The sequence below is a fragment of the Erythrolamprus reginae genome, chromosome 3 (genome assembly GCF_031021105.1).
Source record: "Erythrolamprus reginae isolate rEryReg1 chromosome 3, rEryReg1.hap1, whole genome shotgun sequence".
Taxonomy (NCBI): Eukaryota; Metazoa; Chordata; class Lepidosauria; order Squamata; family Dipsadidae; genus Erythrolamprus; species Erythrolamprus reginae.
Genome location: NC_091952.1, coordinates 19,008,305 through 19,035,526, shown reverse-complemented (window position 1 = coordinate 19,035,526; position 27,222 = coordinate 19,008,305). Strand labels below are relative to the sequence as shown.

General features: G+C 41.4%; 1 protein-coding gene across 1 annotated transcript in view; it reads right to left on the bottom strand.

Moving 5' to 3' along the window:
- CTCFL (CCCTC-binding factor like) overlaps window positions 1–27,222 on the bottom strand; it is a 104,412-nt gene that overhangs the window by 58,382 nt on the left and 18,808 nt on the right. The window contains exon 5 of the mRNA XM_070744289.1: window positions 25,271–25,316. Coding sequence (XP_070600390.1) covers window positions 25,271–25,316 — 46 coding nt within the window. The remainder of the gene's footprint in view (window positions 1–25,270; window positions 25,317–27,222) is intronic.

Here is a 27,222-nt window from a genome sequence, read left to right as displayed (position 1 = left end):
ATAAGATGAGAAGGGGGAAGGAGGGAGGAAAGGAGGAAGGAAGGAAGGAAGGAAAGAAAGAAAGAAAAATGAAGATGAGGAGGGGGAGGGAGGGAGGGAGGAAAGGAGGGAGGAAAGAAAGAAAGAAAGAAAGAAAGAGACTTCTTAAAGGCGGTATGTGATGCATATCCCCAAAGAACCTTACAGCAATTTAAAAGTTTTTATTTTAAAAACATCAGCTGTGAAACCCCTTAGTCCTTCCCCTGACTTTCATGCTGAATTTCAGCAACCAAATGCAGTAATTTATTAGGGATCATCCAACTCAACCGCTTATTAAAATGTCTTGGCGTTAAATACTATTCAGAAACTCAACAACTTTCCTGTATTCTTTCTCTCTCTGTAATTAATGCTGCTTCTAGGGGTATCATGCAGATTGCTTCAGCAGTGATCATTAACCCTTTGGGGACTCAATACGGGGTGCCATCTGGTTAGCAAAATATAACATTTTCAGTTGACATTCCAAAAGACTATTTCCTCCAGTAGATAAAAATTTAAACATTGGTGTTTGGACATCCAAAGGACCCTTTCCAAAAATCCTAGTCATTCTGTAACATACATTTGAATTAGCATTGAAGGATGCATTTTTATTTCTCTAAATGGATTCTGAGTCTTCGGAGAAGAGCGGCATACAAATCTAATAAATAATAATAATAGTTCTCAGAAAAGGGTATTGAAATGTCATACGAGACTTTCATTGATGCATAGGAGAAGAAAGGAGTAAAGGTTTCCCTGTCCAGGCATGTCCGACTCTGAAGTTGCCAAGGTTTGAGACCCCTGGTTTAAGGAGGCCCCATATATTTCCTCCAGGGTGGTTTCATTTCTTACCCAATTTGGATAGATTGATTAGGTGAGTAAGCAGAATGTCCATGATGATGATGATGATGATGATGATTTATTATTATTATTATTATTATTATTATTATTATTATTATTATTATTATTATTATTATTATTATTAATTATTATTATTAATTATTATTATTTATTATTATTTATTTATTTATTTATTTATTTATTTATTTATTTATTATTTATTATTTATTATTTATTATTTATTATTTATTATTTATTATTTATTATTTATTATTTATTATTTATTATTTATTATTTATTATTTATTATTTTTATTTTTATTGTTATTGTTATTATTATTATTATTATTATTATTATTATTAGTAGTAGTAGTAGTAGTAGTAGTAGTAGTAGTAGTAGTATTTATTAGATTTGTATGCCGCCCCTCTCCGCAGACTTGGGGCGGCTCACAACAGTGACAAAAACAATATATACTGACAAATCTAATAATTAAAATCTAAGATAACAATTATATATTTAAAAATCTAAAAGCAAGGAACCCCAATATAAAAAAACATATATACAGTCATATCATGCACTAGGACTACATAGACAGGGAGAGATGTCTCAGTTCCCCCACGCTTGACGACAGAGGTGGGTTTTAAGGAGTTTACCAAAGGCAAGGAGGGTGGGGGCAATTCTAATCTCCAGGTGGAGTTGATTCCAGAGGGCCGGGGCCGCCACAGAGAAGGCTTTTCCCCTGGGTCCCGCCATGATGATTTCGTGACCCTCCCACAAATGATATCAATTCATTTTTACTTTTGTATTTTTCTTAAAGTATGAGAATGGGAAGCCAGCATTGCTGGCTGGTTTACCTCCACTTTAATTTTCAAATTCTACCCGGGTATATGGTTAGAGGATCATATTAAAACGTCAGAGTAATTTCAAAGCACAAATGAAGACAAATTAATCCATCTGGGCTTTCGGTTATTTAAAAAAAACTATGTTCCTTTTTATTGATAAGAAACAATGGATTATTTTCTGATGTTAGAACATTAAATGTCTCCCTGAGCTGTCTCTTTAAGTCAATATCCTTCAAGGAACTCCCCATATTCCAGTTGATTTAATCCTGATTTATATTTACTAAACACAGACTTGTTAAAAATAGCAACATCCAGGATACCCAGATGTTTTTCTGGCTTCTTACAATGCTTGCTATTTCCATGTTCTCTTAAGCTCTGTGCCTTCTGATCATTACATCCTTTATGGCCTTATTTTGACTGAGAAGGCATTGTGGAAGAAAAATATAAAAACTACAGCTGGATTTATAATAAAAATATGTTATTAGAATAACAGAAGACTTTGAAACCTTGGAATTAATTTCTTCCTCAGAAAAGACAGGAGATGGCACCAGTTACAGTGAAATGACAAAAATGACTTAATGGCACATAAATGGCCTGTGCCAATTAATAAATGACCAATTTATTTCTGTGTGAATCATCAGTTTTTGCATGAACTAATAACCAATTAATAACCAATCAGAACTATCTCTTTTAACCAGAACTCAGTTAATGGAGTATTATAGAGCAAGAGTGGGCAGTTATGATAAATTTACAACTTGTGGACTCCAACTCCCAGAATTCCTGAGTCAGCATGACTCAGGAATTCTCACCCATTATGGAGATATATCTCAACCCATCAGAGAAATCTCAGTCACAGAGAGTAAGTGAAAGTATTAGCTCCTTTGCCTGATTTCATATTTAATAAGTCAAAATAACTTTTTTCCTCTTAACAAAAGAAAACGATAAGCAAAAACCATCCAAATTCTCCTCAACCTATTAAGTAAATATTCACACTATGGCAGTGTATCTCCTAATATGATGTTTTTATATTGTGGGAACTAGTTCGGAAACTTCAGATCGTGCAGAATGCAGCTGCGAGAGCAATCATGGGCTTCCTCAAATATGCCCATGTTACACCAACACTCCACAGTCTGCATTGGTTGCCGATCAGTTTCCGGTCACAATTCAAAGTGTTGGTTATGACCTATAAAGCCCTTCATGGCACCGGACCAGATTATCTCCGGGACCACCTTCTACTGCATGAATCCCAGCGACCAGTTTTGGTCCCAAGGAGTGGGCCTTCTCTGAGTCTTGTCAACTAAACAATGTCGTTTGGCGGGACCCAGGGGAAGAGCCTTCTCTGTGGCGGCCCCGGCCCTCTGGAACCAGCTCCCCTCAGAGATTAGAATTGCCCCCACCCTCCTCCCCTTTCATAAGCTCCTTAAAACCCACCTCTGCCATCAGGCATGGGGGAACTGAGATATCCCTTCCCCCTAGGCCTTACAATTTATGCATGGTATGTTTGCATGTATGTTTGGTTTTATAATAAGAGTTTTTTAGTTGTTTAAGTATTGGATTGTTACATGTTGTTTTTTATCATTGTTGTTAGCCGCCCCGAGTCTACGGAGAGGGGCGGCATACAAATCCAATAAATAATAATAATAATAATAATAATAATAATAATAATAATAATAATAATAATAATAATAATAATGTTTTGCCCTCCCTAGGCTCCAAAGGCTTGCCTAGAGCTGGGGGAGGGTAAAACTCCCCATCCCTCTGGAGGTTCTCTGTGTCTTATGTGTTTAAAGCACCAAGCTAGAAACCAGGAGGGTGTGAGTTCTAGTCACAACTTTGGCATAAAGACAGTGGAGATGAACCTTGGACCAGCCCCTCTCTCACCCTTAGGAAGAAGCCAAAGAAACTGCAGCAACTGATACCCACCCATTGGCGTGAGATTTGGCTTCTGTGCATTCACAGCAAGCAAAATCTCGTGTGACGATGTGCGCGTGAGCGAGATTTCAGAAATTTACGGCGATATTTTTGCTTCTGCGCATGTGCAGAAGCAAAAAAATCATCCAAATCGTCAAAATCTTGTCCGTGTGAGCATCCTCACAAAAGGTTTCACTTGCTGCGCGGAAGCCAAATCTACCGCGGGGCGCACATTGGAGATGCACAGCGACTCCAATTTTTTCAACTGAAGCGGTGCACTGATCCACATAACCTGCAGCCCATTACTAGGGAGGACCATCAGTTAATCAGCTATGGGAATGAAGTACAGTGGTACCTCTACTTAAGCACATAATTCGTTCCGTGACCAGCTTCTTAAATGTTCTGTTGAGCTCTCTGGTAGACTACTCCCAAAAATTCACAGGTACAAATTTCAGACACACACACTTTTGAAAATGCAAAACAATGTTCTTTATACCGAAAATTCAAATAAACTAAGCCTTCTTTTTGTATAGCAAAGAGCACTTGTCTCCAAACAAACTGGTAATTTGTACAAGTCCCTTATCAGTTCTGTGATACTTAGCTTGCAGCTGTGAGGCAATTCACAGTCCTTCTTCTTTCACAAAGTGAAACACATTTTGCTCTGGTTTAGTTTCAAAGTGTGGAAAAATCAGCACACAAAAGGTCAAAGTCAGTAAAGCAGTCATGAAACACAACGATCAGATAATCCTCCACAATGGCCAAACCCACAGGCTGCTATTTATAGCAGCCTCACTACTTACCGCAGCCCCACCTAACCACAGGTGGCCTCATTTTCTTTGATAATAATATCTCAGTTGTTGTTGCCTCTGCATCGCTCTCCGCATGGGTGGCTGTATCATTAACTCTTGTTCCAAATCCAAGGAGGAGCTAGATAATTGATCTCCTTCTGAGCTGTCTGCCACACTCTCCTCCTCCCTGTCACTCATGTCTTCTTGGTCAGAGGAGCCTTCATCATCAGATTCCACCAGGGGCAAAACAGGCCTGCAGCATGTGGATGTCTCCCCCACAACCACAGTCCTTGGGGCAGGAACTGGGCCAGAGCTAACCACAACATTAGAAACATAAGTAGAAAAGTTTGTAAGTAGAAGCAATTTTTCCCATAGGAATCAATGTAAAAGCAAATAATGCGTGCAAACCCATTAGGAAAGAAATAAAAGCTTGGAATTTGGGTGGGAGGAGGAGGAAGAAGAGGAGGAGGACAGTCGCTGCCCAGAGCGAAGGGAGCGTTTCTTTTCTCTGGGCGCTGGCAGAGGTTTATTCCCACTCCAAGCACCCAGAGAAAGAAAAACACTCTGTTCGCTCTGGACTGCCAAAGCCTCCTTAAGTGCCACCGAAAGGCTCCTCTGGCAGCCCAGAATAGCCTGAGATGGCCAGGATTAAAGGGGCAATGGCAGGAAACTGGCGCTCTCAAATTTCCTGGGAAATTTTTCCGGGATCGGGTTCTTAAGTGGAAAATGGTTCTTAAGAAGAGGCAAAAAAATCTTGAACACCCGGTTCTTATCTAGGAAAGTTCTTAAGTAGAGGCATTCTTAAGTAGAGGTACCACTGTACATGATTTAGTATAATCCCTACTTACTATTTATAAACTTCTGAATATATTAATATATAATATATAAATATATAAATATATTTCTGAATGTATACTTTATTTTATGTACGTTGAGAGCATATGCACCAAGACAAATTCCTTGTGTGTCCAATCACATTTGGCCAATAAAAATTCTATTCTATTCTATATGGATTGCGCCCTCTTTCAAAACCAAATCAAACCCCACAACCCCTTTAAATTTCTGCTAGTTCACAGACAGGCAGAGAACACTTTCACTAAACATCTGTGACGTAAACTTGGGACAGTCTACAGAAAAACCCTGTGCTCCTTCTCAAAGCTACTGGTCTCTTTAGAAAAACGATTTCTGTGTTTAGCAAACACATTGGTTGCCTAGTCACTCAAGTGTGTTTGCGTTAGGAACGGTGGAAAAGTGGTTTTCTTAACCTCCGTGTCCTCAGCTGTCCCACCCTGATTGTAAATCTTTCTGTATTGCTTTATCGGGGCCTGCTTTGGTGCACGCGTTGAATTGCCAATCGCTGCCTGTTGTCGATTGGGAAAGTTCTACTGCAACTGAGCGAAGCTAGGCAAGATGTCCAACCGTGAACACAATGATACAAAAAATGTCGAGACTCTAGAAAGAGTGCAGAGAAGAGCAACAAAGATGATTAGGGAACTGGAGGCTAAAACATAAAATGAAAGGTTGTGGGAACTGGGTATGTCTAGTCCAGGGATGTCGAAATCAAGGCTTGGAGGGCCAAGTCCTTTGATCTGGCCTGCAGGGCCACCCTGGAAACAGCAAAGGACAGCTGTCAGTGAAAATGGAGTTCTGGAGGGCCGTGTGGGACATTCTCAAGCTTCGCTTTCATTGGCAGAGGGTTGCATGAGGCTGTGGCAGCCGAAAGCAGAGTTGGGAAGCCCATTTTCACTGGCAGAGCACCACAGGCACCCCAACATAGAATAGAATAGAATAGAATAGAATAGAATAGAATAGAATTTTATTGGCCAAGTGTGATTGGAAACATAAGGAATTTGTCTTTGGTGCAGATGCTCTCAGCGTACATAAAAGAAAAAGATACATCTGTGTTGTGGTTAGCTCTGGCCCAGCTTCTGCCCCAAGGACTGTGGATGTGGGGGAAACATTCAAATGTCACAGGCCTGTTTTGAATCATGTGGTACATGACTGACATAGACCTGACCACCAGTACCCTGGGCTCCTGAGGTCAAACACAGCCCTCAATGAAATTGAGTTTGACACCCCTGGTCTAGTCTAGCAAAAAGGATTAGGGGGATGACATGATAGCAATAGCATTTAGACTTATATATCACTTCATAGTGCTTTTACAGTCCTCTCTAAGCGATTTATAGAATCAGTATACAGTGTTCCCTTGACTTTCGCGGGTCCGACATTCGCGAAAAGTCTATACCACATTTTTTAAAAAAATATTAATTAAAAAATACTTCACGGTTTTTTTTCTATACCATAGTTTTTCCCGCCTGATGACATCACACGTCATCGCCAAACTTTCGTCCGCCTTTAATAATTTTTAAAAAATAAACTTTAATGAATAAATATGGTGAGTAATAATCTAAATGGTTGCTAAGGGAATGGGAAATTGTAATTTAGGGGTTTAAAGTGTTAGGGGAAGGCTTGTGATACTGTTCATACCCAAAAATAGTGTATTTACTTCTGCATCTCTACTTTGTGGAAATTTGACTTTCGTGGGCGGTCTTGGAACGCATCCCCTGCGAAAGTCAAGGGAACACTGTATTGCCCACAATAATCTGGGCCATCCTTTTACCCACCTCGGAAGGATGGAAGGCTGAGTCAAGCTTGAGCAGATGGTGAGACTTGAACTGCTGAACTACAGCTAGCAGTTAGCCTGCAGTGCTGCACTCTAACCACTGCACCACCCCGACATGACAGCTGCCTTCCAATATTTGAGGGCTGTCACAGAGAGGAGGGATCAAGCTCCAAAGTACCTGAGGGCAGAACATGAATTAATGGAGGGAATGTATAAAGGAGAGATCCAATTTAAAATGTTCTTGTCGGTGAGTACAATTAATCATTGGGAGAGCTTGTCTCCAGAATTTGTGGATGTTCTATCACTGGAGATTTTTAAGAATGGACAGATATAAAAGCATAGAAACATAGAAGTCTGACGGCAGAAAAAGACCTCATGATCCATCTTGTCTGCCCTTATACTATTTTCTGTTTTTTATCTTAGGATGGATATATGTTTATCCCAGGCATGTTTAAATTCAGTTACTGTGGTTTTATCAACCACGTCTGCTGGAAGTTTGTTCCAATGATCTACTACTCTTTCAGTAAAATAATATTTTCTCACGTTTCTTTTGATCCTTCCCCCAACTAACTTCAGATTGTGTCCCCTTGTTCTTGTGTTCACTTTCCTATTAAAAACACTTCCCTCCTGGACCCTATTTAACTCTTTAACATATTTAAATGTTTCGATCATGTCCCCCCTTTTCCTTCTGTCCTCCAGACTATACAGATTGAGTTCATGAAGTCTTTCCTGATACGTTTTATGCTTAAGACCTTCCACCATTCTTGTAGCCCGTCTTTGGACCCGTTCCATTTTGTCAATATCTTTTTGTAGGTGAGGTCTCCAGAACTGAACACAGTATTCCAAATGTGGTCCAAATATTCCAAATATTTAGCCTGATTGGTAAAGGGCAGTGATGGCCATTCTATGGCACAGGTGCCACAGGTGGCACGTGGAGCCATATCTGCTGGCACCCGAGCCATCGCCCTAGCTCAGCTCCAACATGCATGTGTGTGCCAGCCAGCTGATTTTTGGCTCAGACAGAGGTCCTGAGAGGACATTTTTGGCTTCCAGAGAACCTCCGGAGGGATGGGGAGTTTTTACCCTCCCCCAGCTCTAGGCAAGCCTTTGGAGCCTAGGGAGGGCAAAACATTATTGTTATTGTTATTGTTATTGTTATGGTTATGGTTATTATGGTTATTATGGTTATTATGGTTATTATGGTTATCATTATTTAGATTTGTATGCAGCTCAATAAAACAATGTACAACAAATCTAATAATTTAAAAATCACTAAAAAACTCTTATTAAAAGCAAATATACACACAAACATACCATGCATAAATTGTATAGATGTCTCAATTCCCCCATGCCTGACGACAGAGGTGGGTTTTAAGGAGTTTACGAAAGGAGGGTGGGGGCAGTTCTAATCTCCGGGGGGAGCTGATTCCAGAGGGTCGGGGCCGCCACGGAGAAGGCTCTTCCCCTGGGTCCCACCAAATGACATTGTTTAGTTGACGGGACCCGGAGAAGGCCAACTCTGTGGGACCTAACTTGTCGCTGAGATTTGTGCGGCAGAAGGCGGTCCTGGAGATATTCTGGTCCGATGCCATGAAGGGCTTCATAGGTCATAACCAACACTTTGAATTGTGACCGGAAACTGATCAGCAACCAATGCAGACTGCAGAGTGTTGGTGTAACATGGGCATACCTAGGGAAGCCCACGATTGCTTTTGCAGCTGCATTCTGCACAATCTGAAGTTTCCAAACACTCTTCTGAACACATTAGCCTTCTGGGCGCACCAGAAGGTGGGAAACAGGCCGTTTCCAGTCTCCAGAGGGCCTCCGGGGGTTGGGGGAAGCTGTTTTTGCCCTCCCCAGGCATTGAATTATGGGTGTTGGTACTTGTACATGTGCGATAGCACACATGCATTCTCTTTCGAGGAAAAAAAAGGTTTGCCATCACTGGTATAGGGTTTCCTGCTTGACCAGGGGGTTGGACTACAAGACCCCAAGGTCCCTTGCAACGCTGTTCTGTAAAACATTCTATGCAATCTTACCTTTTTTTTTTGTAGTTTTAATATATTTGGGATTATTTCTATGGAAAAGTTCAGCTTTCTTATGCTCCCAATGAAACTTCCATGTATTGTTATTGTTGTGAGCCGCCCCAAGTCTTTGGAGAGGGGGTGGCATACAAATCTAATACATTATTATTATGAAATTATGAGGCAGCTTGTCTAATGACAGAAAACGAAAAATCTGCAAACTTCTCACTTTGGTTTGCCCAGGAGAGGCAATTTTGAAAGGCAGGGTTGGAAAGTCTGCGGCTGATGGGTGCAGAATTCGCAGGGTATAATTATAGCAATTATCCGGATGGGTCTTCTCATCAGTAACCTTGGCTTGTCCATCTAAGAGCCTGTCATCTCTCATCATCGGGGGCCTCTGAGCAACACATTGTTCCGAGGCCGTTTGCCTGCTGTTTGACAGTGGCAGGACAGGCTGCCTATAGACGGGACCTCCCGGAGAGAGTGACCATCTGCCAGATGGACCCACTGGGGCCCCAAGCATGGGGCAGTTCCTTGAAGCTGCCAGCTTGGGGGGAGCCCAGCTGCACTTCTCCAAAGAGCAGTGCCAGGAACTTCGAGGAGTTCAAAGCGATCCGGATTAAATGGGCCATTTCAGACTAAAAACAGATTGCATCCCTCCTCGTGGTGCGCTTGCATCAACAGAAAGGCAGAGAATAAAAGTGATAGTGAGTAATAATAAAAACCATTTTAAGCGATTTGAGATAAAGATCAAGGAAAACAGCAGCCAAGAGAACGAGAGTGGTGCGAAGGCTTAACTTAGCCACAAACAACCATGTTTTGAGTGAAGCTATTACTTACTTATTTACTTACTTATTTACTTATTTACTTACTTATTTACTTATTTACTTACTTATTTACTTATTTACTTACTTATTTACTTATATACTTACTTATTTACTTATTTACTTATGTACTTATGTACTTATGTACTTATGTACTTATGTACTTATTTACTTATTTACTTATTTACTTATTTACTTATTTACTTATTTACTTATTTACTTATTTACTTATTTACTTATTTACTTATTTACTTATTTACTTACTTACTTACTTACTTACTTACTTACTTATTTATTTATTGTTAGAGTTGAAAGGGACCATGAAGGCCATGGAGTTCAACCCCCTGCCCAAGCAGGAACCCTATAGTACACCAGTCAAGTGCCAGTTCAATCTTCTCTTAAAAATGTCCAGAGTGTTGGAGTTCACAACATCCACTGGTAGGTTGTTCCATTGGTTGATCGCTCTGACCGTCAGGAAGTTCCTCCTTATCTCCATGTTGAATCTCTCTTTGGTCAGCTTCCAGCCATTGTTCCTCGTCCGGCCCTCTGGTGCCCTGGAGAATAAAGTGATCCCCTCCTCTCTGTGACATCCCCTCGTATACTTGTAGACTGCTATCATGTCCGCTCTGGCCCTCCTTTTCTCTAGGCTATCCATGCCCAGTTCCCTCAGTCCCTCTTCGTAAGTCTTGGTTTCCAGTCCCTTAATCATCGTGGTTGCTCTTTTTTGCACCTTCTCCAGAGTTTCAATGTCTCTTTTGAAGTGTGGTGACCAGAACTGAATATAGTACTACAGGTGTGGTCGGACCAGGGCGTAGTAGAGTGGTATTAAGACTTCCCTGGTCTTGGAGTGTATTCCCCTGTTGATGCAGCTTAGGATTGTGTTGGCTTTTTAAGCTGCTGCTGCACATTGTTGGCAAACTTGCAGATTGTATTGGACATAGGGCCAAAATTATGACCATGTCTATGGAGATTCTCAGTCTAGAGAATTAGTCTAGTCCAGTGATGGCGAACCTATGGCATGGGTGCCACAGGTGGTACGCGGAGCCATATCTGCTGGCACACAAACCATTGCCTTAGCTCAACTCCAACGTCTGTGTGTGTGCCGGCCAGCTGATTTTTGGCTCACACAGAGGCTGTAGGATGGCGTTTCTGGCTTCTAGGGAGCCTCTGAGGTATGGGGGAGAGACTTTTTACCCTCTCCCGGTTCCAAGGAAGCCTATGGAACCTAGGGAGGGCAAAACACGGGCCTACTGGGCCAACCTAACACATGGCAACTCCAAATCTCAACTGGCAAATGCTCTGTCCTACACATTGGGAAGAAGAATCTGAACTCCAAATACGAACTGAATAATCAAATTATCACAGATAATCCCCACTGGGTTAAAGACCTTGGTATACTAATAACAAAAGATTTAAGTGCCAAAGCCAAAAAGGCTTCAAGAGTTGTAAACCTAATCCTACGTAGCTTCTGCTCTGGCAATCTCACACTACTTACCAGAGCTTACAAAACTTTTGCCAGACCCATCCTCGAATATAGTTCATCCATTTGGAACTCATATCGCATCTCAGACATTAACACCCTTGAAAATGTCCAAAGATACTTCACCAGAAGAGCCCTTCACTCCTCCACTTGAAATAAATACCCTATGAGACTAGACTTTCAATCCTGGGCCTAGAAAGTTTAGCACTAAGACGCCTTAAACAAGGTTTAAGTATTGCCCACAAGATCATATGCTGCAACATCCTGCCTGTCGGCGACTACTTCAGCTTCAACCACAACAACACAAGATCACACAACAGATTTAAACTTAATATTAACTGCTCCAAACTTGACTGTAATTAATATGACTTCAGTAACCGAGTTGTCGAAGCGTGGAACTCATTACCGGACTCCATAGTGTCATCCCCAAACCCCCAACACTTTACCCTTAGATTATCTACGGTTGACCTATCCAGATTCCTAAGAGGTCAGTAAGGGGTGAGTACAAGTGCACTAGAGTGCCTTCCGTCCCCTGTCCTATTGCTCTCCTATATCTCCTATACCTTTCTTCTATTCCTATATCTCTTCTTCTATTCTTTCATTGATATGTTCTATTACTATATCTTCTTTTCTATTATTTCTTAGATATATTTTACTATGAGTATCTCCTCTATAACCTTCATCATGTATTTTACTATGTGTATATAGATATATACCCACTAAAACCCTCATTGTGTATTGGACAAAATAAACAAATAAAATAAATAAAATAAACCAGAAGTTGGGAAACAGTTTCCGGATTCCAGAGAGCCTCCTCGAGGGCGGGGGAAGCTGTTTTTGCCCTCCCCAGGCATTGAATTATGAGTGTGGACACTCGCGGATGCACAATTGTGTGTGTGCATGCTCTTTCGGCACACTCTTTCTGGTCTAGTCCATGACTGAAGTCTGACTGCTGAGCAGCCATTCAAAACTGTAAGGCCTGCATTTACCTGTTTGCAATGGTCCATGATTTACATTTTTGCCAGCAACCTGTGTTGATTTCTGGCCAAAACCAAAAAGGCCCTTGTGAACAATGGGTTCACTTAACAGCCCTGCCATTCACTTAATGACCATGGATTGCTTAACGACTGCCACAAAAAAGTTATTAATGATCAATATGGTTGATCATGTGTTGACCTGCTTAATGACAAGCATGATGTACGACTGTGATTTCAGGTTCAATTGCGGTTGTCAGTCTAGTACTAGCCATACAATTTAACAAAGGGCAAGAAATCTGTGAGAAATTCACACCAAGGAATCCAAGCCCATCATAAATGCTGGACTGTCTGTGTCAGGGTATTCATGAACTGGAATAGGGCATAGTAACAAGATCAACCAATGGATAGGCATGGCAACAGATCAGCCAATGTGAACTGTTTGGAAACTGAAACAGTGTGGAGTCTGGGCAAGGTTCACATCTGAGTTTGTGCAGAAGCTAAACTAGTCTGCTGGACTAGTTATTTATATATGTTTTTTTCTGTTGAATTCTCTGCCTTACAAGGCAAAAGCTGCAAGTTCAAATCCCAGTGAGAGTATGGCCAGAACAAGGCTGAAATAGATCTATCTTAGCCTCCTCCCTTAATTTTCAAATTCAGCAAAAACATGTGACACACACACAAACACATACACACAATATATATATAATATATATAGAGAGACTGAGTGATTGATTCATCACAATTCATTAAGTTCTCTGTGTGTGCGCGCACAAACACACACAGAAGTTAATGAATTGTGATGAATCAATTACCCATATGTGCTTTCTGGATTGATTTCTGCACTAAACTCTGACAATTATGCACTAATTTATATAGTGAAGTAGAAAAGCGGTGTGTATATTTTTGAGGAATATATATATATATATATTGCTCAAAAAAATAAGGGGAACACTTAAACAGCCCAATGTAACTCCATGTAAATCGAACTTCTGTGAAATCAAACTGTCCAATTGACAATCAATTTCACCTGCCATTGTACGCATTCAACTTTGTACAGAACAAAGTGTTCAATGATAATATTTCATTCATTCATTCATTCAGATTCAGGATGTGTTATTTGAGTTTTTCCCTTTAACACCCCATAATCATCACAATTATGACCAATCATGGCTTGAACTATCTTGCCTTGCGTCTTATGAGTCTCTCATATAAGAAACCCCCAAACCCCCAACACTTTACCCTTGGATTATCCATGGTTGACCTATCCAGATTCCTAAGAGGTCAGTAAGGGGCGAGTACAAGTGCACTAGGGTGCCTTCCATCCCCTGTCCTAGTGCTCTCCTATATCTCCTATACCTTTCTTCTATTCCTATATCTCTTCTTCTATTCTTTCATTGATATGTTCTATTCCTATATCTTCTTTTCTATTATTTCTTAGATATATTTTACTATGAGTATTTCCTCTATAACCTTCATCATGTATTTTACTATGTGTATATAGATATATACCCACTAAAACCCTCATTGTGTATTGGACAAAATAAATAAATAAATAAAAAATCTGCCTGCTTAAGGAGCAGAGGATGCCCATATTAACTATTATCTATGCCCATATTTACTAATAATTATTATGACCTTTGAGTGAAGCAAAACAAAACTTGAAAAGTAAAAGAATTAAAGTAAAAGAATTAATTTGCATACTTAATCAAAATTTTATGTAGTAACGATTCTCCTGTCCTGTATTTAACAACGATGCCCTTTGGCCACCGGAAAAATGTCTCCAAAATCTTTTGGAAGACTCTTGAGAGCTTGAACTTAAGAGGGTTGTATATAAGCCTGGCGGTTTAACGTTCTCTCCTTAGCCTTAGAAAAGGTATTCTTTACTGACGTGAATTACAAAGGAAAATTTGCTCCCTCTTGTATACATTCCTAATCAGACTGAAATATGTTAAGCACTTGAGCAAATAAAACAAAGGAAAAAAATGCTCAGATGTATTTTTTTTTCCAATGGGTTTTCAAGAACTCTGAATTCGTCTGATATATGGTATATAGGGCAGCGATGGTGAACCTTTTTTGGTTAGCAAGCCAAAAGGGTGTGTATACTCCTGCACATGTGCACAATCCCCCCTCCAGTCCCTGCACATGTGCACAGGCCTCAATGAAGCCTGGGATGGTGAAAAAACAGCCAAACCAGAAGTTTGGAAAAACAGACCTTTGGTTCGCCTGTTGTGCTGTTTTTCGCACTACGGAGGCTTCAGTGAAGCTTTTGGAGTGAGAAAAAACACTACAACTTTTCAATAACACTGATAACACACTCACTCTCCAAAAAGACCTGGACTTTGTCTCAGACTGGTCTAACACCTGGCAACTTCAAATATCAACCAACAAATGCTCTACCCTCCACATTGGCAAAAAGAATCCAAACCGCACATACGAACTGAATAAACAATCTCTCACTGCCAACCCACACTCAGTAAAAGACCTTGGAATACTAATATCGAATGACCTAAGTGCTAAAGCCCACTGCAACAATATCGCCAAAAAAGCTTCTAGAGTTGTTAACCTGATCCTACGCAGCTTCTGCTCAGGCAATCTCACACTACTCACAAGAGCCTACAAAACCTTTGCCAGACCCATACTAGACTACTGCTCATCTGTCTGGAACCCATATCAGACATCAACACCCTTGAAAATGTCCAAAGATATTTCACCAGAAGAGCCCTTCACTCCTCCACTCAAAACAGAATATCCTACAAAAATAGACTAACAATCCTAGGCCTAGAAAGCCTAGAACTACGGCACCTAAAACACGATTTGAGTATTGCCCACAAGATCATATGCTGCAACGTCCTACTAGTCAATGACTACTTCAGCTTGAACCGCAACAACACAAGAGCACGCAACAGATTCAAACTTAATACGAACCGCTCCAAACTTGACTGTAAAAAATATGATTTCAACAATCGAGTTATCGAAGCGTGGAACTCATTGCCGGACTCAATTGTGTCAACCCCTAACCACCAACGTTTCTCCCTTAGACTCTCCAGGTTCCTTAGAGGCCAGTAAGGGGCGTACATAAGTGCACTGGTGTGCCTATCGTCCTCTATCCAATTGTCTTTCCTTTCTCTCACTTATCATATATATTTTCTTTCTTTCATATATCCTCTCCTCTAAGTTCACTTTACCCTTATATATATTACTACATGTCTATTTTTCTTCCTATGTATTTGTGTATTGGACAAATGAATAAAAATAAATAAATAAATAAACAAACTGGAAGTCCATTTTTCTGAACTTCCAGTTTGCCCGCTGGGAGGTTTTTTGCATTCTGGGGCTTCAGAAAAGCTTCCCTGAAGCCTCCAGAGAGCAAAATGGCCTCCCGCAACGCCAAAAATCAGCTGGCTAGCCCCACATGCATGCTAGAGCTGACATAGGGCAATGCCTCATGTGCCCTCCAATATGGCGCCACATGCCATAAATTCACCATCGCAGATATTTGGTTTCCTGCCTGAGCAGGGGGGTCTGAAAGAAGATTTTCATATTCCTTCCAACTCTGTTCTTCTGCAGTGGAGTGCCAGTTTGATCAAGAGGCTAAAGCACCAGATTCCTAAGAGGTCAGGTAGGGTCATGCATAAGTGCACCAGCGTGCCTTCTGTCCCCTGTCCTAATGCTTCTGTCTTACTAGTATCATGTATATAAATATTATTATATCTTTGTATACCTTCAATGTATCTATGTATCTATCTATATATGTATCTATGTATTCGACTTCTATGCTGTCCAATCCCGAAGGACTCAGGGCAGATTACAAAATTAAGAGCCAGGGTGCTGCAGCAGGTTGAGTGCTGTACTGCAGGCCACCCAGCTGTCACCTTTTAAAACAGCAGGGGGGCTACTCGGCATTCTCCTGAACCCAAACCCGAACTTTTCGGGTTTGGGTTCGGGTTCGGGAGGCCGCTGAGAAGTGCCGCCGCCCGGCTGTCACCTTCTGAAACAGCCGGGGGGCTTCTTGGTGTTCTGCTGAACGCCGAACACGGAGGTTCGGCAAAAGTTCGGGTTCGGGTTCTGGAGGCCGCCGAGAAGTGCCCGGCTGTTTCAGAAGATGACAGCTGGGCGGCGCCACCTGGCAGAGCGCCATTTTTGCGATCGGCAGCAGCGTTTTTGGCCGAGCTGGAGGCTGAAACGGAGGCGGGGAATCCCAATAGGGAATTCCATGGGTGGAACTTTGACGTCATGAAGACGTCCTTCCTGGAGGCCACGTTTCAGCCGACGCATGTTGTACTGAATGAAGGCAATCTTTGTGGTTTATATAATAAACCACAGTTAAAACAAACTTAAAGAGAAACTAGTTTTTGTGGCTAACCTCGTATGGCTATCCTGGAATGAAATAATTACACTCAAAATGCACCGGATATTGATTAGTCATGAAAGAGCAAAACTTGAAGAGATATTTTTTTTAAAGAATGAATGTATTTGTTATTCATGCAAGGCATACAGTTTTTGTGAGCGGACAGTTTAATAAGTAAGAAATATCAGTCACTGAACCTTTTTCTTCGGCCTCAGTGTTTAGGATTTCTACCCCACTTGACCATTTGATGGGACCTCTATCAATTCCACCCCATCATTCCATCTGTTCCTTTTTGGGTGGCCACAACAGCCTTTGGTCCAGCAAACATTACTCCTTCCTGAAAAGAGCAAAATTCTTAAAGCTGGTTATCTAACACAGTGATTTTCAACCTTTTTTGAGCTGCGGCACATTTTTTACATATACAAAATCATGGGGCACATTGAGCGGGGGGGGGGGGGAGTGGGGGGCTAAACAAAGTTTGGACAAAAAAATTCTCTCTCTCTCTTCCTCCCTTTCTCTCTATTTCTCTCCCTCCTTCTCTCTCTTCCTTCCTCTCTCTCTCCATCCCTCTTTCTTTCTCTCTTCCTTCCTTCCTCTCTTTTTTTGCTTTATCTCTCCCTCCTTCCCTGCCTTTCTTTCTCTCTCTCTCTTGTTTTCTTTCTCTCTCTCTATTGTTTTCTCTCTCTCTCTCTTTCTCTCTCTCTCTTTCTTTCTCTCTTCCTTCCTTCCTCTCTTTTTTGCTCTATCTCTCCCTCCTTCCCTGCCTTTCTTTCTCTCTCTCTCTTGCTTTCTTTCTCTCTCTCTATTGTTTTCTTTCTCTCTCTCTCTCTCTTTCTCTCTCTCTCTCTTTCTTTCTGAGCTTCGCGGCACACCTGACCATGTCTCGCGGCACACTAGTGTGCCCCGGCACACTGGTTGAAAAACACTGATCTAACACACATGAAATAATATCGCCACCTTGAGGTAAATATTCATAACAGACATCACATCCAGATGGAATAATAGTAACTTTTATGGAAGTTCTTCCTTCCATAACTGATTATCTTTTGGAGGGAGATTATTTTATTCCATCTGATTAATATATGGCATTTATGTATAATAAATATAACATATTTGAATGCATAGTTTATGGTTGAAACTGTTCCTTAGGATAGTTAGCCTAAGCAAAGAGAAATTTCCCGACAGGGAGAACAATAAACCCATGGAATGGTTTGCCTTCAGAAGTTTTATTTATTTATTTATTTATTTATTTATTTATTTATTTATTTATTTATTTATTCATTCATTCATTCATCCATCCATTCATTCATTCATTCATTCATTCATTTATTTTGTCCAATCCACAATGAGGGTTTTAGTGGATATATATATATATTTCTTTTCGTAGATTTTCACGGGTATATGTATGTAGATTGTTCTGAGTTCGGGTTTTGCCCCGTGTAATATTTTGAGTGTCTACGCACACACACACACACACATAGTAAAATACATGATGAAGGTTATAAAGGAGATACCCATAGTAAAATATATCTAAGAAAGAATAGAAAAGAAGATATAGTAATAGAACATATCAATGAAAGAATAGAAGAAGAGATATAGGAATAGAAGAAAGGTATAGGAGATATAGGAGAGCAATAGGACAGGGGACGGAAGGCACTCTAGTGCATTTGTACTCGCCCCTTACTGACCTCTTAGGAATCTGGATAGGTCAACCGTAGATAATGTAAGGGTAAAGTGTTGGGGGTTTGGGGATGACACTATGGAGTCCGGTAATGAGTTCCACACTTCGACAACTCGGTTACTGAAATCATATTTTTTACAGTCAAGTTTGGAGCGGTTAATATTAAGTTTAAATCTGTTGTGTGCTCTTGTTTTGTTGTAGTTGAAGCTGAAGTAGTTGCTGACAGGCAGGACGTTGCAGCATATGATCTTGTGGGCAATACTTAGATCTTGTTTAAGGCGTCTTAGTTCTAGGCTATAGTTTAGGTTGTGGGTGTTCCAACACTGGAGGTTATTCTGTCTCCCCCTGAAGCAATAATTAAGCCTGCTTAGTTTCCTAGCTGAAAGGCCAGTAAGCTGTTTCTTGCATGATTCCTCCAAATTATAACTTGCTCTGATTTCTCACTTTTTTCCTAAATTCCTTTAAATGCTCCATAATTGTTAATCCCCTAAGCCAGGGGTTTCTTAAACCCCTTTCTCCCTTTTTAAAAGGCTTTATATAGAATTACCATATTTTTTTTGGAGTATAAGCAGGGGTGGGCCACTGCCCGGACAGGGGGGAACACAGTGGGGTAGTAAAAATGGACCTCCACCACAGAGCACCCAATTTGCACTGAAAGATGTTGAAAGAAAATTCAGGGCGTCCTGCATAAGCCATGCCCACAGTGTGGTGGTAAAAATTTTGGTAGCCCTTCACTGAGTATAAGACACACTCCCCCCTCCCCCAGAGAGGATCAAAATTTGGGCAAGTCTTATACACCAAATGTAGCCCTCGACCCCTCTCACCCCAATCCTTGGGCCTCTGCCTTCCAGCAATTTGCCTCCTTGACGCAAACAGCAAATAGTCTGTTTCAGTTTCAGCAGAGCCTGATTAGCACAAGCAGGTGAATGTCAGTTGGATCGGCCTCCTGACCATCAACTGTTTCAGGCTGCAGGGAGGCAAAGGCAGATACCCCCCCCCTTGTGTTAATCGGGCTGTGCTGAAAGTGAAAGAGGCTGTTTGCTGCAAGGAGGCAAATTGCTGGGAGGGAGAAGTAGATTTTTTCCTCTCCCACAAAAAGATAGGTATACCTTTTTATACTTATACTTCAGAGAATCATATACTCCAAAAATATGGTAGATTCCCAGGACACCACGTAGCAACGTCACCTTGAACTGGAAAAGTTACAAAGAAAACACTGAAATAATGAGCTTTAAGAGGGAAAGACTACAGTTTCTAGGGCTTTTTGAGGCTGTAGTGAAAGTAGTGACCGCTCGCATCCTGGACACAAACTGTTTCAATTCCTACCCTCAAAATGTCGCTAAAGAGCACTGCACACCAAGACAACTAGACAGAAGAACAGTTTTCCCCCCGAACATCATCACTCTACTAAACAAATAATTCCATCAGCACTGTCAAACTTTGTACTAAGTCTGCACTTCTATTTCTACTAGTTTTTTCTCATCATTCCTATCATCCTTTTCCTCCCACTTAGGACTGTATGACTGTAACTTGTTGCTTGTATCCTAAGATTTTTATTAACATTGATTGTTTCTTCATTGCTTATTTGACCCCTACGACAATCATCAAGTGTTGTACCACAGGTTTTTGACAAATGTATCTTTTTCTTTTATGTACACTGAGAGCACATGCACCAAGACAAATTCCTTGTGTGTCCAATCACACTTGGCCAATAAAGAATTCTATTGTTCTATTCTAGATATTGAAAAATGTGAATGGAAAGTTTTTGCCTCTCTCTCCCAGAATTTGAACATGGAGTCAGGTCTTTGGGGGCAATGGCAGGAAAGGGTTGATATCCACTCTTGGGATGTGCTTAGTTGGACCCCAATCCTTACTACATACCGTACTTTTCGTATTATAAAATGAACCTCTCTGGAACCAGCTACCTCCTGAGATCTGGACAACCCCCATTCCTGCTGGCCTTCCGGAAACCAGTAAAGACTTGGCTTTTCCAGCAGGCTTGGACCGTTGATGATAACCATCGAGATCTGGCCATATATGGTATGCAATGTTCCCTCTAATTTTTTTTCGGTGTGGGCGGAAAAGTATAGTGTCTGAGTGGCAGTCCCTTTGGGACTGGGTGGCATAAAAGTATAAATAAGTAAATAAATAAATAAATAAACAAACAAACAAATAAATAAACAAATAAATAAGAAAAAAATTCCCTTCTTTTTTATTAAAAGAAATTAATAATAAAACAAAACTAAAATCTATTACTATTATTACTATCTTCTCCTCTTTTTCCATCCCTGTCTCCTCCCCCCTTGTGTGTGTGGGGTGTGTATGTGAATTCTTGAACCATTTCCAATAACAGGTGAGGGCTATTGGAAATGGTTCAAGAGTTCACACACACACACACACATACACACACACACACACGGCTGGGTTTTTTTTCTCTGTTATTATTTGGGTGCTTTTTACCATATGCTTTAAATCAAGAGTCATGCTATCTCTCTCTCCCCCCCTCTTTCTTTCTCTCTCTTTCTCATTTACTTTCTCTCTCCCTCTCTCTTTCCACCTTGCTCTCTCTCTCTGTCAATGAGGGGGCTGCGAGAGTGCTTTCTCTGAGTGCTTCAGGAACACCTGCCCTGCCTTTATTGCAGCCCCCTTGCTGAAAGCTCGGGACGAAAGCGCTCCCAGCGAAGGGGCTGCGAGAGGGGCGGGGCGGGCATTCCCGAAGCGCGCAGAGAAAACCCTCTCGCAGCCCCCTGGCTGGGAGCACGGAGGAAAAGCCGCAGCTGCCTCCGCCGTGGGAGAAGTTGCGCCCCAAGGCGGGAGGTGGAGAAAGCCGGAGAGGGGGCGGATCGGGCGAGAAACAGTGCCGAGAGGCCAAGGGCACGAGGGGGCCAGAGGCACCGTGGGAAGGCAGGGGCGGCCACGGCTCCCTTTCCTTCCACCCATGTCTACTACCAATGCCTCCCTGCCCCCCCACAGGCTGGCAGGGGGATAGGGAGCACGCGCCCGTGGAAAAGGGTGCACGGGGGGTATTTTGGGGCATGTGCGTGCACACGCACACAGCTTACAGTGAATAGTGATGGTATGCATGGGTTTTATTATTTTATTTTAATTGTTTTTAAACTGTTTTTATAGGTTTTTTTTTTAGTATTTTGGATGTTTATTTGTTGTTGTGAGCCGCCCAGAGTCCCTAGGGAATGGGCGACATAAAAATCGAATAAATAAATAAACTTCTGATTTCTAGCAAAATCTGGTCCATAACCAAGAATGGGTTTGCTTAATAAAGAGCCGGGGTGGTGCAGCAGGTAGAGTGCTGTACTGCAGGCCACTGAAGCTGACTGTAGATCTGAAGGTCAGCGGTTCAAATCTCATCACCGGCTCAAGGTTGACTCAGCCTTCCATCCTTCTGAGGTGGGTAAAATGAGGAGCCGGATTGTGGGGGCAATATGTTGGCTCTGTTAAAAAGTGCTATTGCTATTGTAAGCCGCCCTGAGTCTAAGGAGAAGGGCAGCATAAAAATCGAATGAATGAATGAATGAATGAATGAATGAATGAATGAATACATAAATAAATAAATAAATAACCATGGTGTTTGCTTTACAAAAAAAAAAAAGGGGGGGGGGTGTCATTCACGTGATGTCCCACTTTACAACTGTCAAAATGTATGTAATAATTTCCAAGCTATGTATCCATCATAGTGTTGTGGTTCAGCCTGAGGCAGATAGAAGACCAGCTGCGTCCTTGCTGGCTCCATGCCCGGAGGAGGCTGACAGCGAAGAGGAGGGGGCTGAGCAGTCGGACGGGGGAGGGTCCAGTCAGGAATGTGACGAGGAAGAACAGCATGGGAGCCCCGGGGAGGGGCTCTCCCCAACCAGTAGCTTGGAGTCTTTGCAGTCATTAGGTGACGAAGCCCAAGCTGTCATTGACATGCGATGAGACGTTTAGATCAAAGGAAGGATCAATTGAGGAAATATTATCAGCATTGAATAAGGAACACCAGGGCTTGAGTGTGGTCCTCATTAGCAGGGAAGGGTTTATAAGGCAGGCAAGCTCTTGAAGCCATGTGGAGTGTTATCAGTTTGGAGTTGCTGTAACCTGCATTGTTTTTCTCGGCGTTTCTGTTCCTGGCTCGTGGCCCAGCAGCTTTGAAGACCCGTGGGAGGTGTATGTCTGTTATCTACAGCCTCGTCTTGGCAGCAAGGATCCTATATTTATGTTCCAGTGTTTTCCTGCTTTGTAAGGACATGCTCTGTTAGCTTCGTTTCTCTTGAACATTATAAAACTGTATTTGAATTTTACCGGTGTGTCTGGCTTATCTTTTTGGGTTGGTCATAGCTTCTGGAGTGACCTAGACAGAACACATAGTAAGTTCAAAGACTTCCTGTAAGGTTTTTTTTGGGGATGGCTATAGATGAAAGGATGTGGCAGGGAGCCCAGAATGTATGAAAAAGAAAAAAAAAACAATTAAAAATTGCAACATGGTGATAAAGGTCCCTGGGCTCATTATGTAGGCAGACAGAATCCTTTTACACATGACTTCTGAAACTGAAAATACTCTGCATGCTTCAAACTGATTAATGATTATATTTTCCTTACCAACCTTGGCCCTAATTATACCAATAAAACTGTCATTGGGGAGGATGGCAATGAATAATTCTGAATATTATGGGGAAGCAAGGAAGGCAAGTTCACCTGTCTCTGCAATGTCTGAAAGGAAGAAGATTAAAAAGGGTGCTTCTAATGGGTAGCAGCTTATTGTGTACGCAAGCAAAACTAATATGGCTATTTGACCAGGAAAAAAGTTTGGAAATATATCCATCATACATAGCGACAACAATTGAAGAAAGTCCAGTTACAGTTTTTCTGTACTGGTTCTTAGTTTGCTTCACCTTGAGAAGCTTCCTATTGTTGACCTCCATCAACGCTGACTCTTTGCTCTCCTTCACATATTATTATTATTATTATTATTATTATTATTATTATTATTATTATTATTTTAAAAATGTGAGGATTCTAAAGAAAGGAAAGAAGAAAGGAAGAAAGAGGAAGGAAAGAAAGAAGGAAGGAAGGGAGGAAAGGGAGGAAAAAAGGAAGGAGGGAAAGAAGGGAGGGAGGAAAGAAGGAAGGGAGGGAGGAAGGAAATAAAGAAAGAAAGAAGGAAGGAAGGAAAGAAAGAAGGGAGGGAGGGAGGAAGAAAGGAAGGGAAGGAAGAAAAAGGGAGGAAGGAAAGAAGGAAGGGGGGAAGGAAGGCAAGAAGGAAGGAAGGAAGGAAGGAAGGAAAAGGAGGAAGAAAAAGGGAGGAGGGAAAGAAGGGAGGGAGGAAGGAAGGAAGGGAGGGAGGAAAGAAAGGGAGGAAGAAAAAGGGAGGAGGGAAAGAAGGAAGGGAGGAAGGAAAGAAAGAAGGAAGGGAGGAAGGAAGGAAGAAAAAGGGAGGAGGGAAAGAAGGAAGGGGGAAGGAAGGAAGGGAGGAAAGAAAGAAAGAAAGAAGGGAGGGAGGGAGGAAGAAAGGAAAGGAAGGAAGGAAGAAGGAGGGTGGGAGGAAGTAAAGAAAGAAAGAACGGAGTTTTCTGATTAAAAAGAGCAATAATTTCTGGCTACTTTTAAATGTACAAAAAGCAAATTCAAATGATTGGTTTATGGAGCATATTCACTTCCTCCCAAAAGGTGGTGCTATTTCTCTTTCTTACAAAATTCAGTTTTCATTTCAGTCTCACTAAACAGATGGAAAAAACCTTTATCTTTGCAAGAGCATCTTCCAAAGAACTTACATACCATTGAAAGAAACAGAAAAAATCCTAAAAATTACACATTTAGTAGTCTTCCTTGGTACCCAGTGTGATCCCCTGGCTGGGATTATAATGCCTTTGGTCAAAGTGGTTGGGAATTTGGTAAAATATAATCTCAAAACACTGGACAGTATTAAATTGGAAAGGCTGTATTTTAACCCTCAAGTTTCTTGCCATCAACTTTTTCATTCCTCTGCAGAGTCTCTCTTTTGGGAGTCTATATTTTGGTCTGTTCACCCAACAATCAATTTGTGTTCTACAAATCTGGGCCTAAGGCAGGGGGCATGCACAAGGAGTGTAAAAAAAGGCACAATGGTGGTTGAAACCACAAGATTGAAGCTATGCCCATTTTTACATACATGGTGCGTTCCAAAAGTAATGCAATTATTATTTTTTAATGTAATTTATTGAACAGATTTGCACAAACACTTAAAATTCTTCAAAGTACTGTCCTTGGGCCTCTACACATTTTTTTCCAGCGGCTGTGCCATAACCAGTACGCGCCCTGGAAGGCATCTTCGGGGACCTCTCACAAGGTCTTTGTCATGGCTGATTGGATCTCTTCTATGGAGGAAAAATTGGTTCCTTTCAGGGCTGGGAAAAAAAAAGAAGTCTGCTGGGGCAACTTCAGGACTATACAGGGGGTGGGGCAGCATTGGCACCTGGGCACATTGTGGCAAGGCGTGTTTTTCGTCCATAGAAGAGATCCAGTCTGTTAGTACATGGTACATGGTTGTTTGGGATTGCCATGTTAAACTGCCTATTGTAGTTTCTTGTATTTAAGTAGTAATATCACTTTAAGAGTTTTGGCTGGTTCGCCATAAGAGGGCGCCAGTACTCTCTCCTACAATGATGCTGAAATGCTCATTCACTTTGTCTTTACCTTGAGTGGGGAGTGTGTATTGCTTAGTGCTTGTTATATGCAGTTTATATTGTGTTGCTTAGTGCTTGCTATGTGCAGTTTATGGATTGTTTCTGTTTTATGTATATATGTAAATAGTACTTAATCAGCATAACTAAGTCTGTGTCATTATTGGCTATAACACAAACACATCCACACTCTTCTTAATCTCTGCTTGGTGTATGTCGAAGGTCTCATAGCCCAGCTATACCGAGACATACCAACACAGTCAGCCATACCAAAGACCTTGCGAGAAGTCCCCGAAGACGTCTTCCAGGGCTCGTACTGGTCATGGCAGAGTCACTGGAAAAAATGTGTAGAGGCCCCAAGGACAATACTTTGCAGAATTTTAAGTGTTTGTGCAAATCTGTTCAATAAATTACTTTAAAAAAATAATTGCATTTTGGAATGCACCCTGTATGTGTTGACAGATATAAAAAGAGGGCAGGCTTTCGAATACAAAATTGCAATGGCGTCTTGATTTTATTTTATTTATTTTTTGCCCCTACTGCGGATGTCCCTGGCCTATTGAGTGCTCATCATTCACCAACACAGAGAGACTTCTTGAAGCCACTTCTGCATCCATGGAAGTCAACTAAGCAAATATCCTTTCACCTTCTATTAACCATCTCTGGGATAAGGACTTCTCGAGTGCAGGGTTTTAATTGCTTCGCATACATCAATGGGGTTGATGACAAAAACGAAGAAATTCTGAAACGAACCTTATTCACCTCAAACCCTGGGAATAAACCCATCGAAGATGACATTGGAGCACTGAGCGTTTTGCTCTCCAATAGTTTTCAAAGCCACACTGCCTTCTTCTATTTCATGCAGGTTAAAAACCTACTGAAAACATTTTCCTAATGCTTTCGCTCAGAGACATGTCTTGTCTGCCTTACAGTTTGATTTGAAGAATCTGTAAAATTAATAGGTGACTTCTTTTGATGGTCTCACCTGCTTTTTCCTTTTACGGTTTTAAAATGTATGTTAATATTCAAACTCAGAACTTAAATCAAACGACACAGACAACAGCATCAACCCTGAGCTACAAATATTCTCATTTATTGGTACAATGGCATCTTTTTGCATTGTACTTAGACCCATGTGCAAGTATACACTTGCAATTGGTCAAGAAGGACTGGAAAACATAACAAGAAGAATTCAGGGCAATCTGCAAAACAGGGTGTCCAGGGGGAAAGCATTTTGAAATTCCCTGATATTTCCCTGTAACTTGTGAAAATATTCCCATATTTCCCTGAAATCTGCGATCCAGGTAAGGCACAGTCGTAGATGATGTCATACCAAATGGCTAAGCCATGGAGAAATATTAGTAGCTAAGGAACCAAGTTGTTGCCACAGTTATGCTCATTTTTGCTTGACTCTGCCAAGCAGCTTGTTCTGCCGGGCTCTCTGGTAGGAGCCTCCCGAAAATTCAAGGGTACAAATTTCAGACACACAAACACGTTTGAAAATTCAAAACAATGTTCTTTATCACAAAATTCAAAATAAACTAAGCACTCTTTTTGTATTGCAAAGAGCACTCGTCCCCAAACAACCGGGTAGTCTGTACAATTTCCCTTAAGCAGTCATTAAGTACTTAGCTAGCAGCTGCGAAGAAACTTCACACCCTTCTTCTTCCAACGAAGTGACACACACACACACACGTTGCTCTGCTTTGGTTTCAAAGGCGTGAAAAATCAACAAACAAAGTCCAGAAAACAGCAACAAGGGATTCCTGAAGAACCGCGATCAGATACTCTTCCACAATGGCCAAACCCACACGCTGCTATTTATAGCAGCAGCCCTAATTACTGGAGCCCCACCCAAACACAGGTGGCCTCTCTTATCTCCTGTAATATGTCTTTATTTGGTCTCTTCTACGCATAATTCTGCGCTTGCGTGGGTCCAAGATGCCTCCATCCAAATCAATGGAAGATAATGGAGATTGACTGCCTGGGCTGTGTGCCAAGCTCCCCTCTTCCAAGTCACTCCCACCTTCTTCTTCGTCCGGGGAAACTAAACTCTGAACTGACTCTGTCGGCAATAACATAGGCCTATGACATGTTGAAGTTTCCCCTGCATCCACCTCCACATTCCCTGGGGCAGGAGCTGGGCCAGAGCCAACCACAACACAGCTCAATCCATTTTTTAAAACATGATTTCCCCCTTACTTTTAAATATTTTAATACAG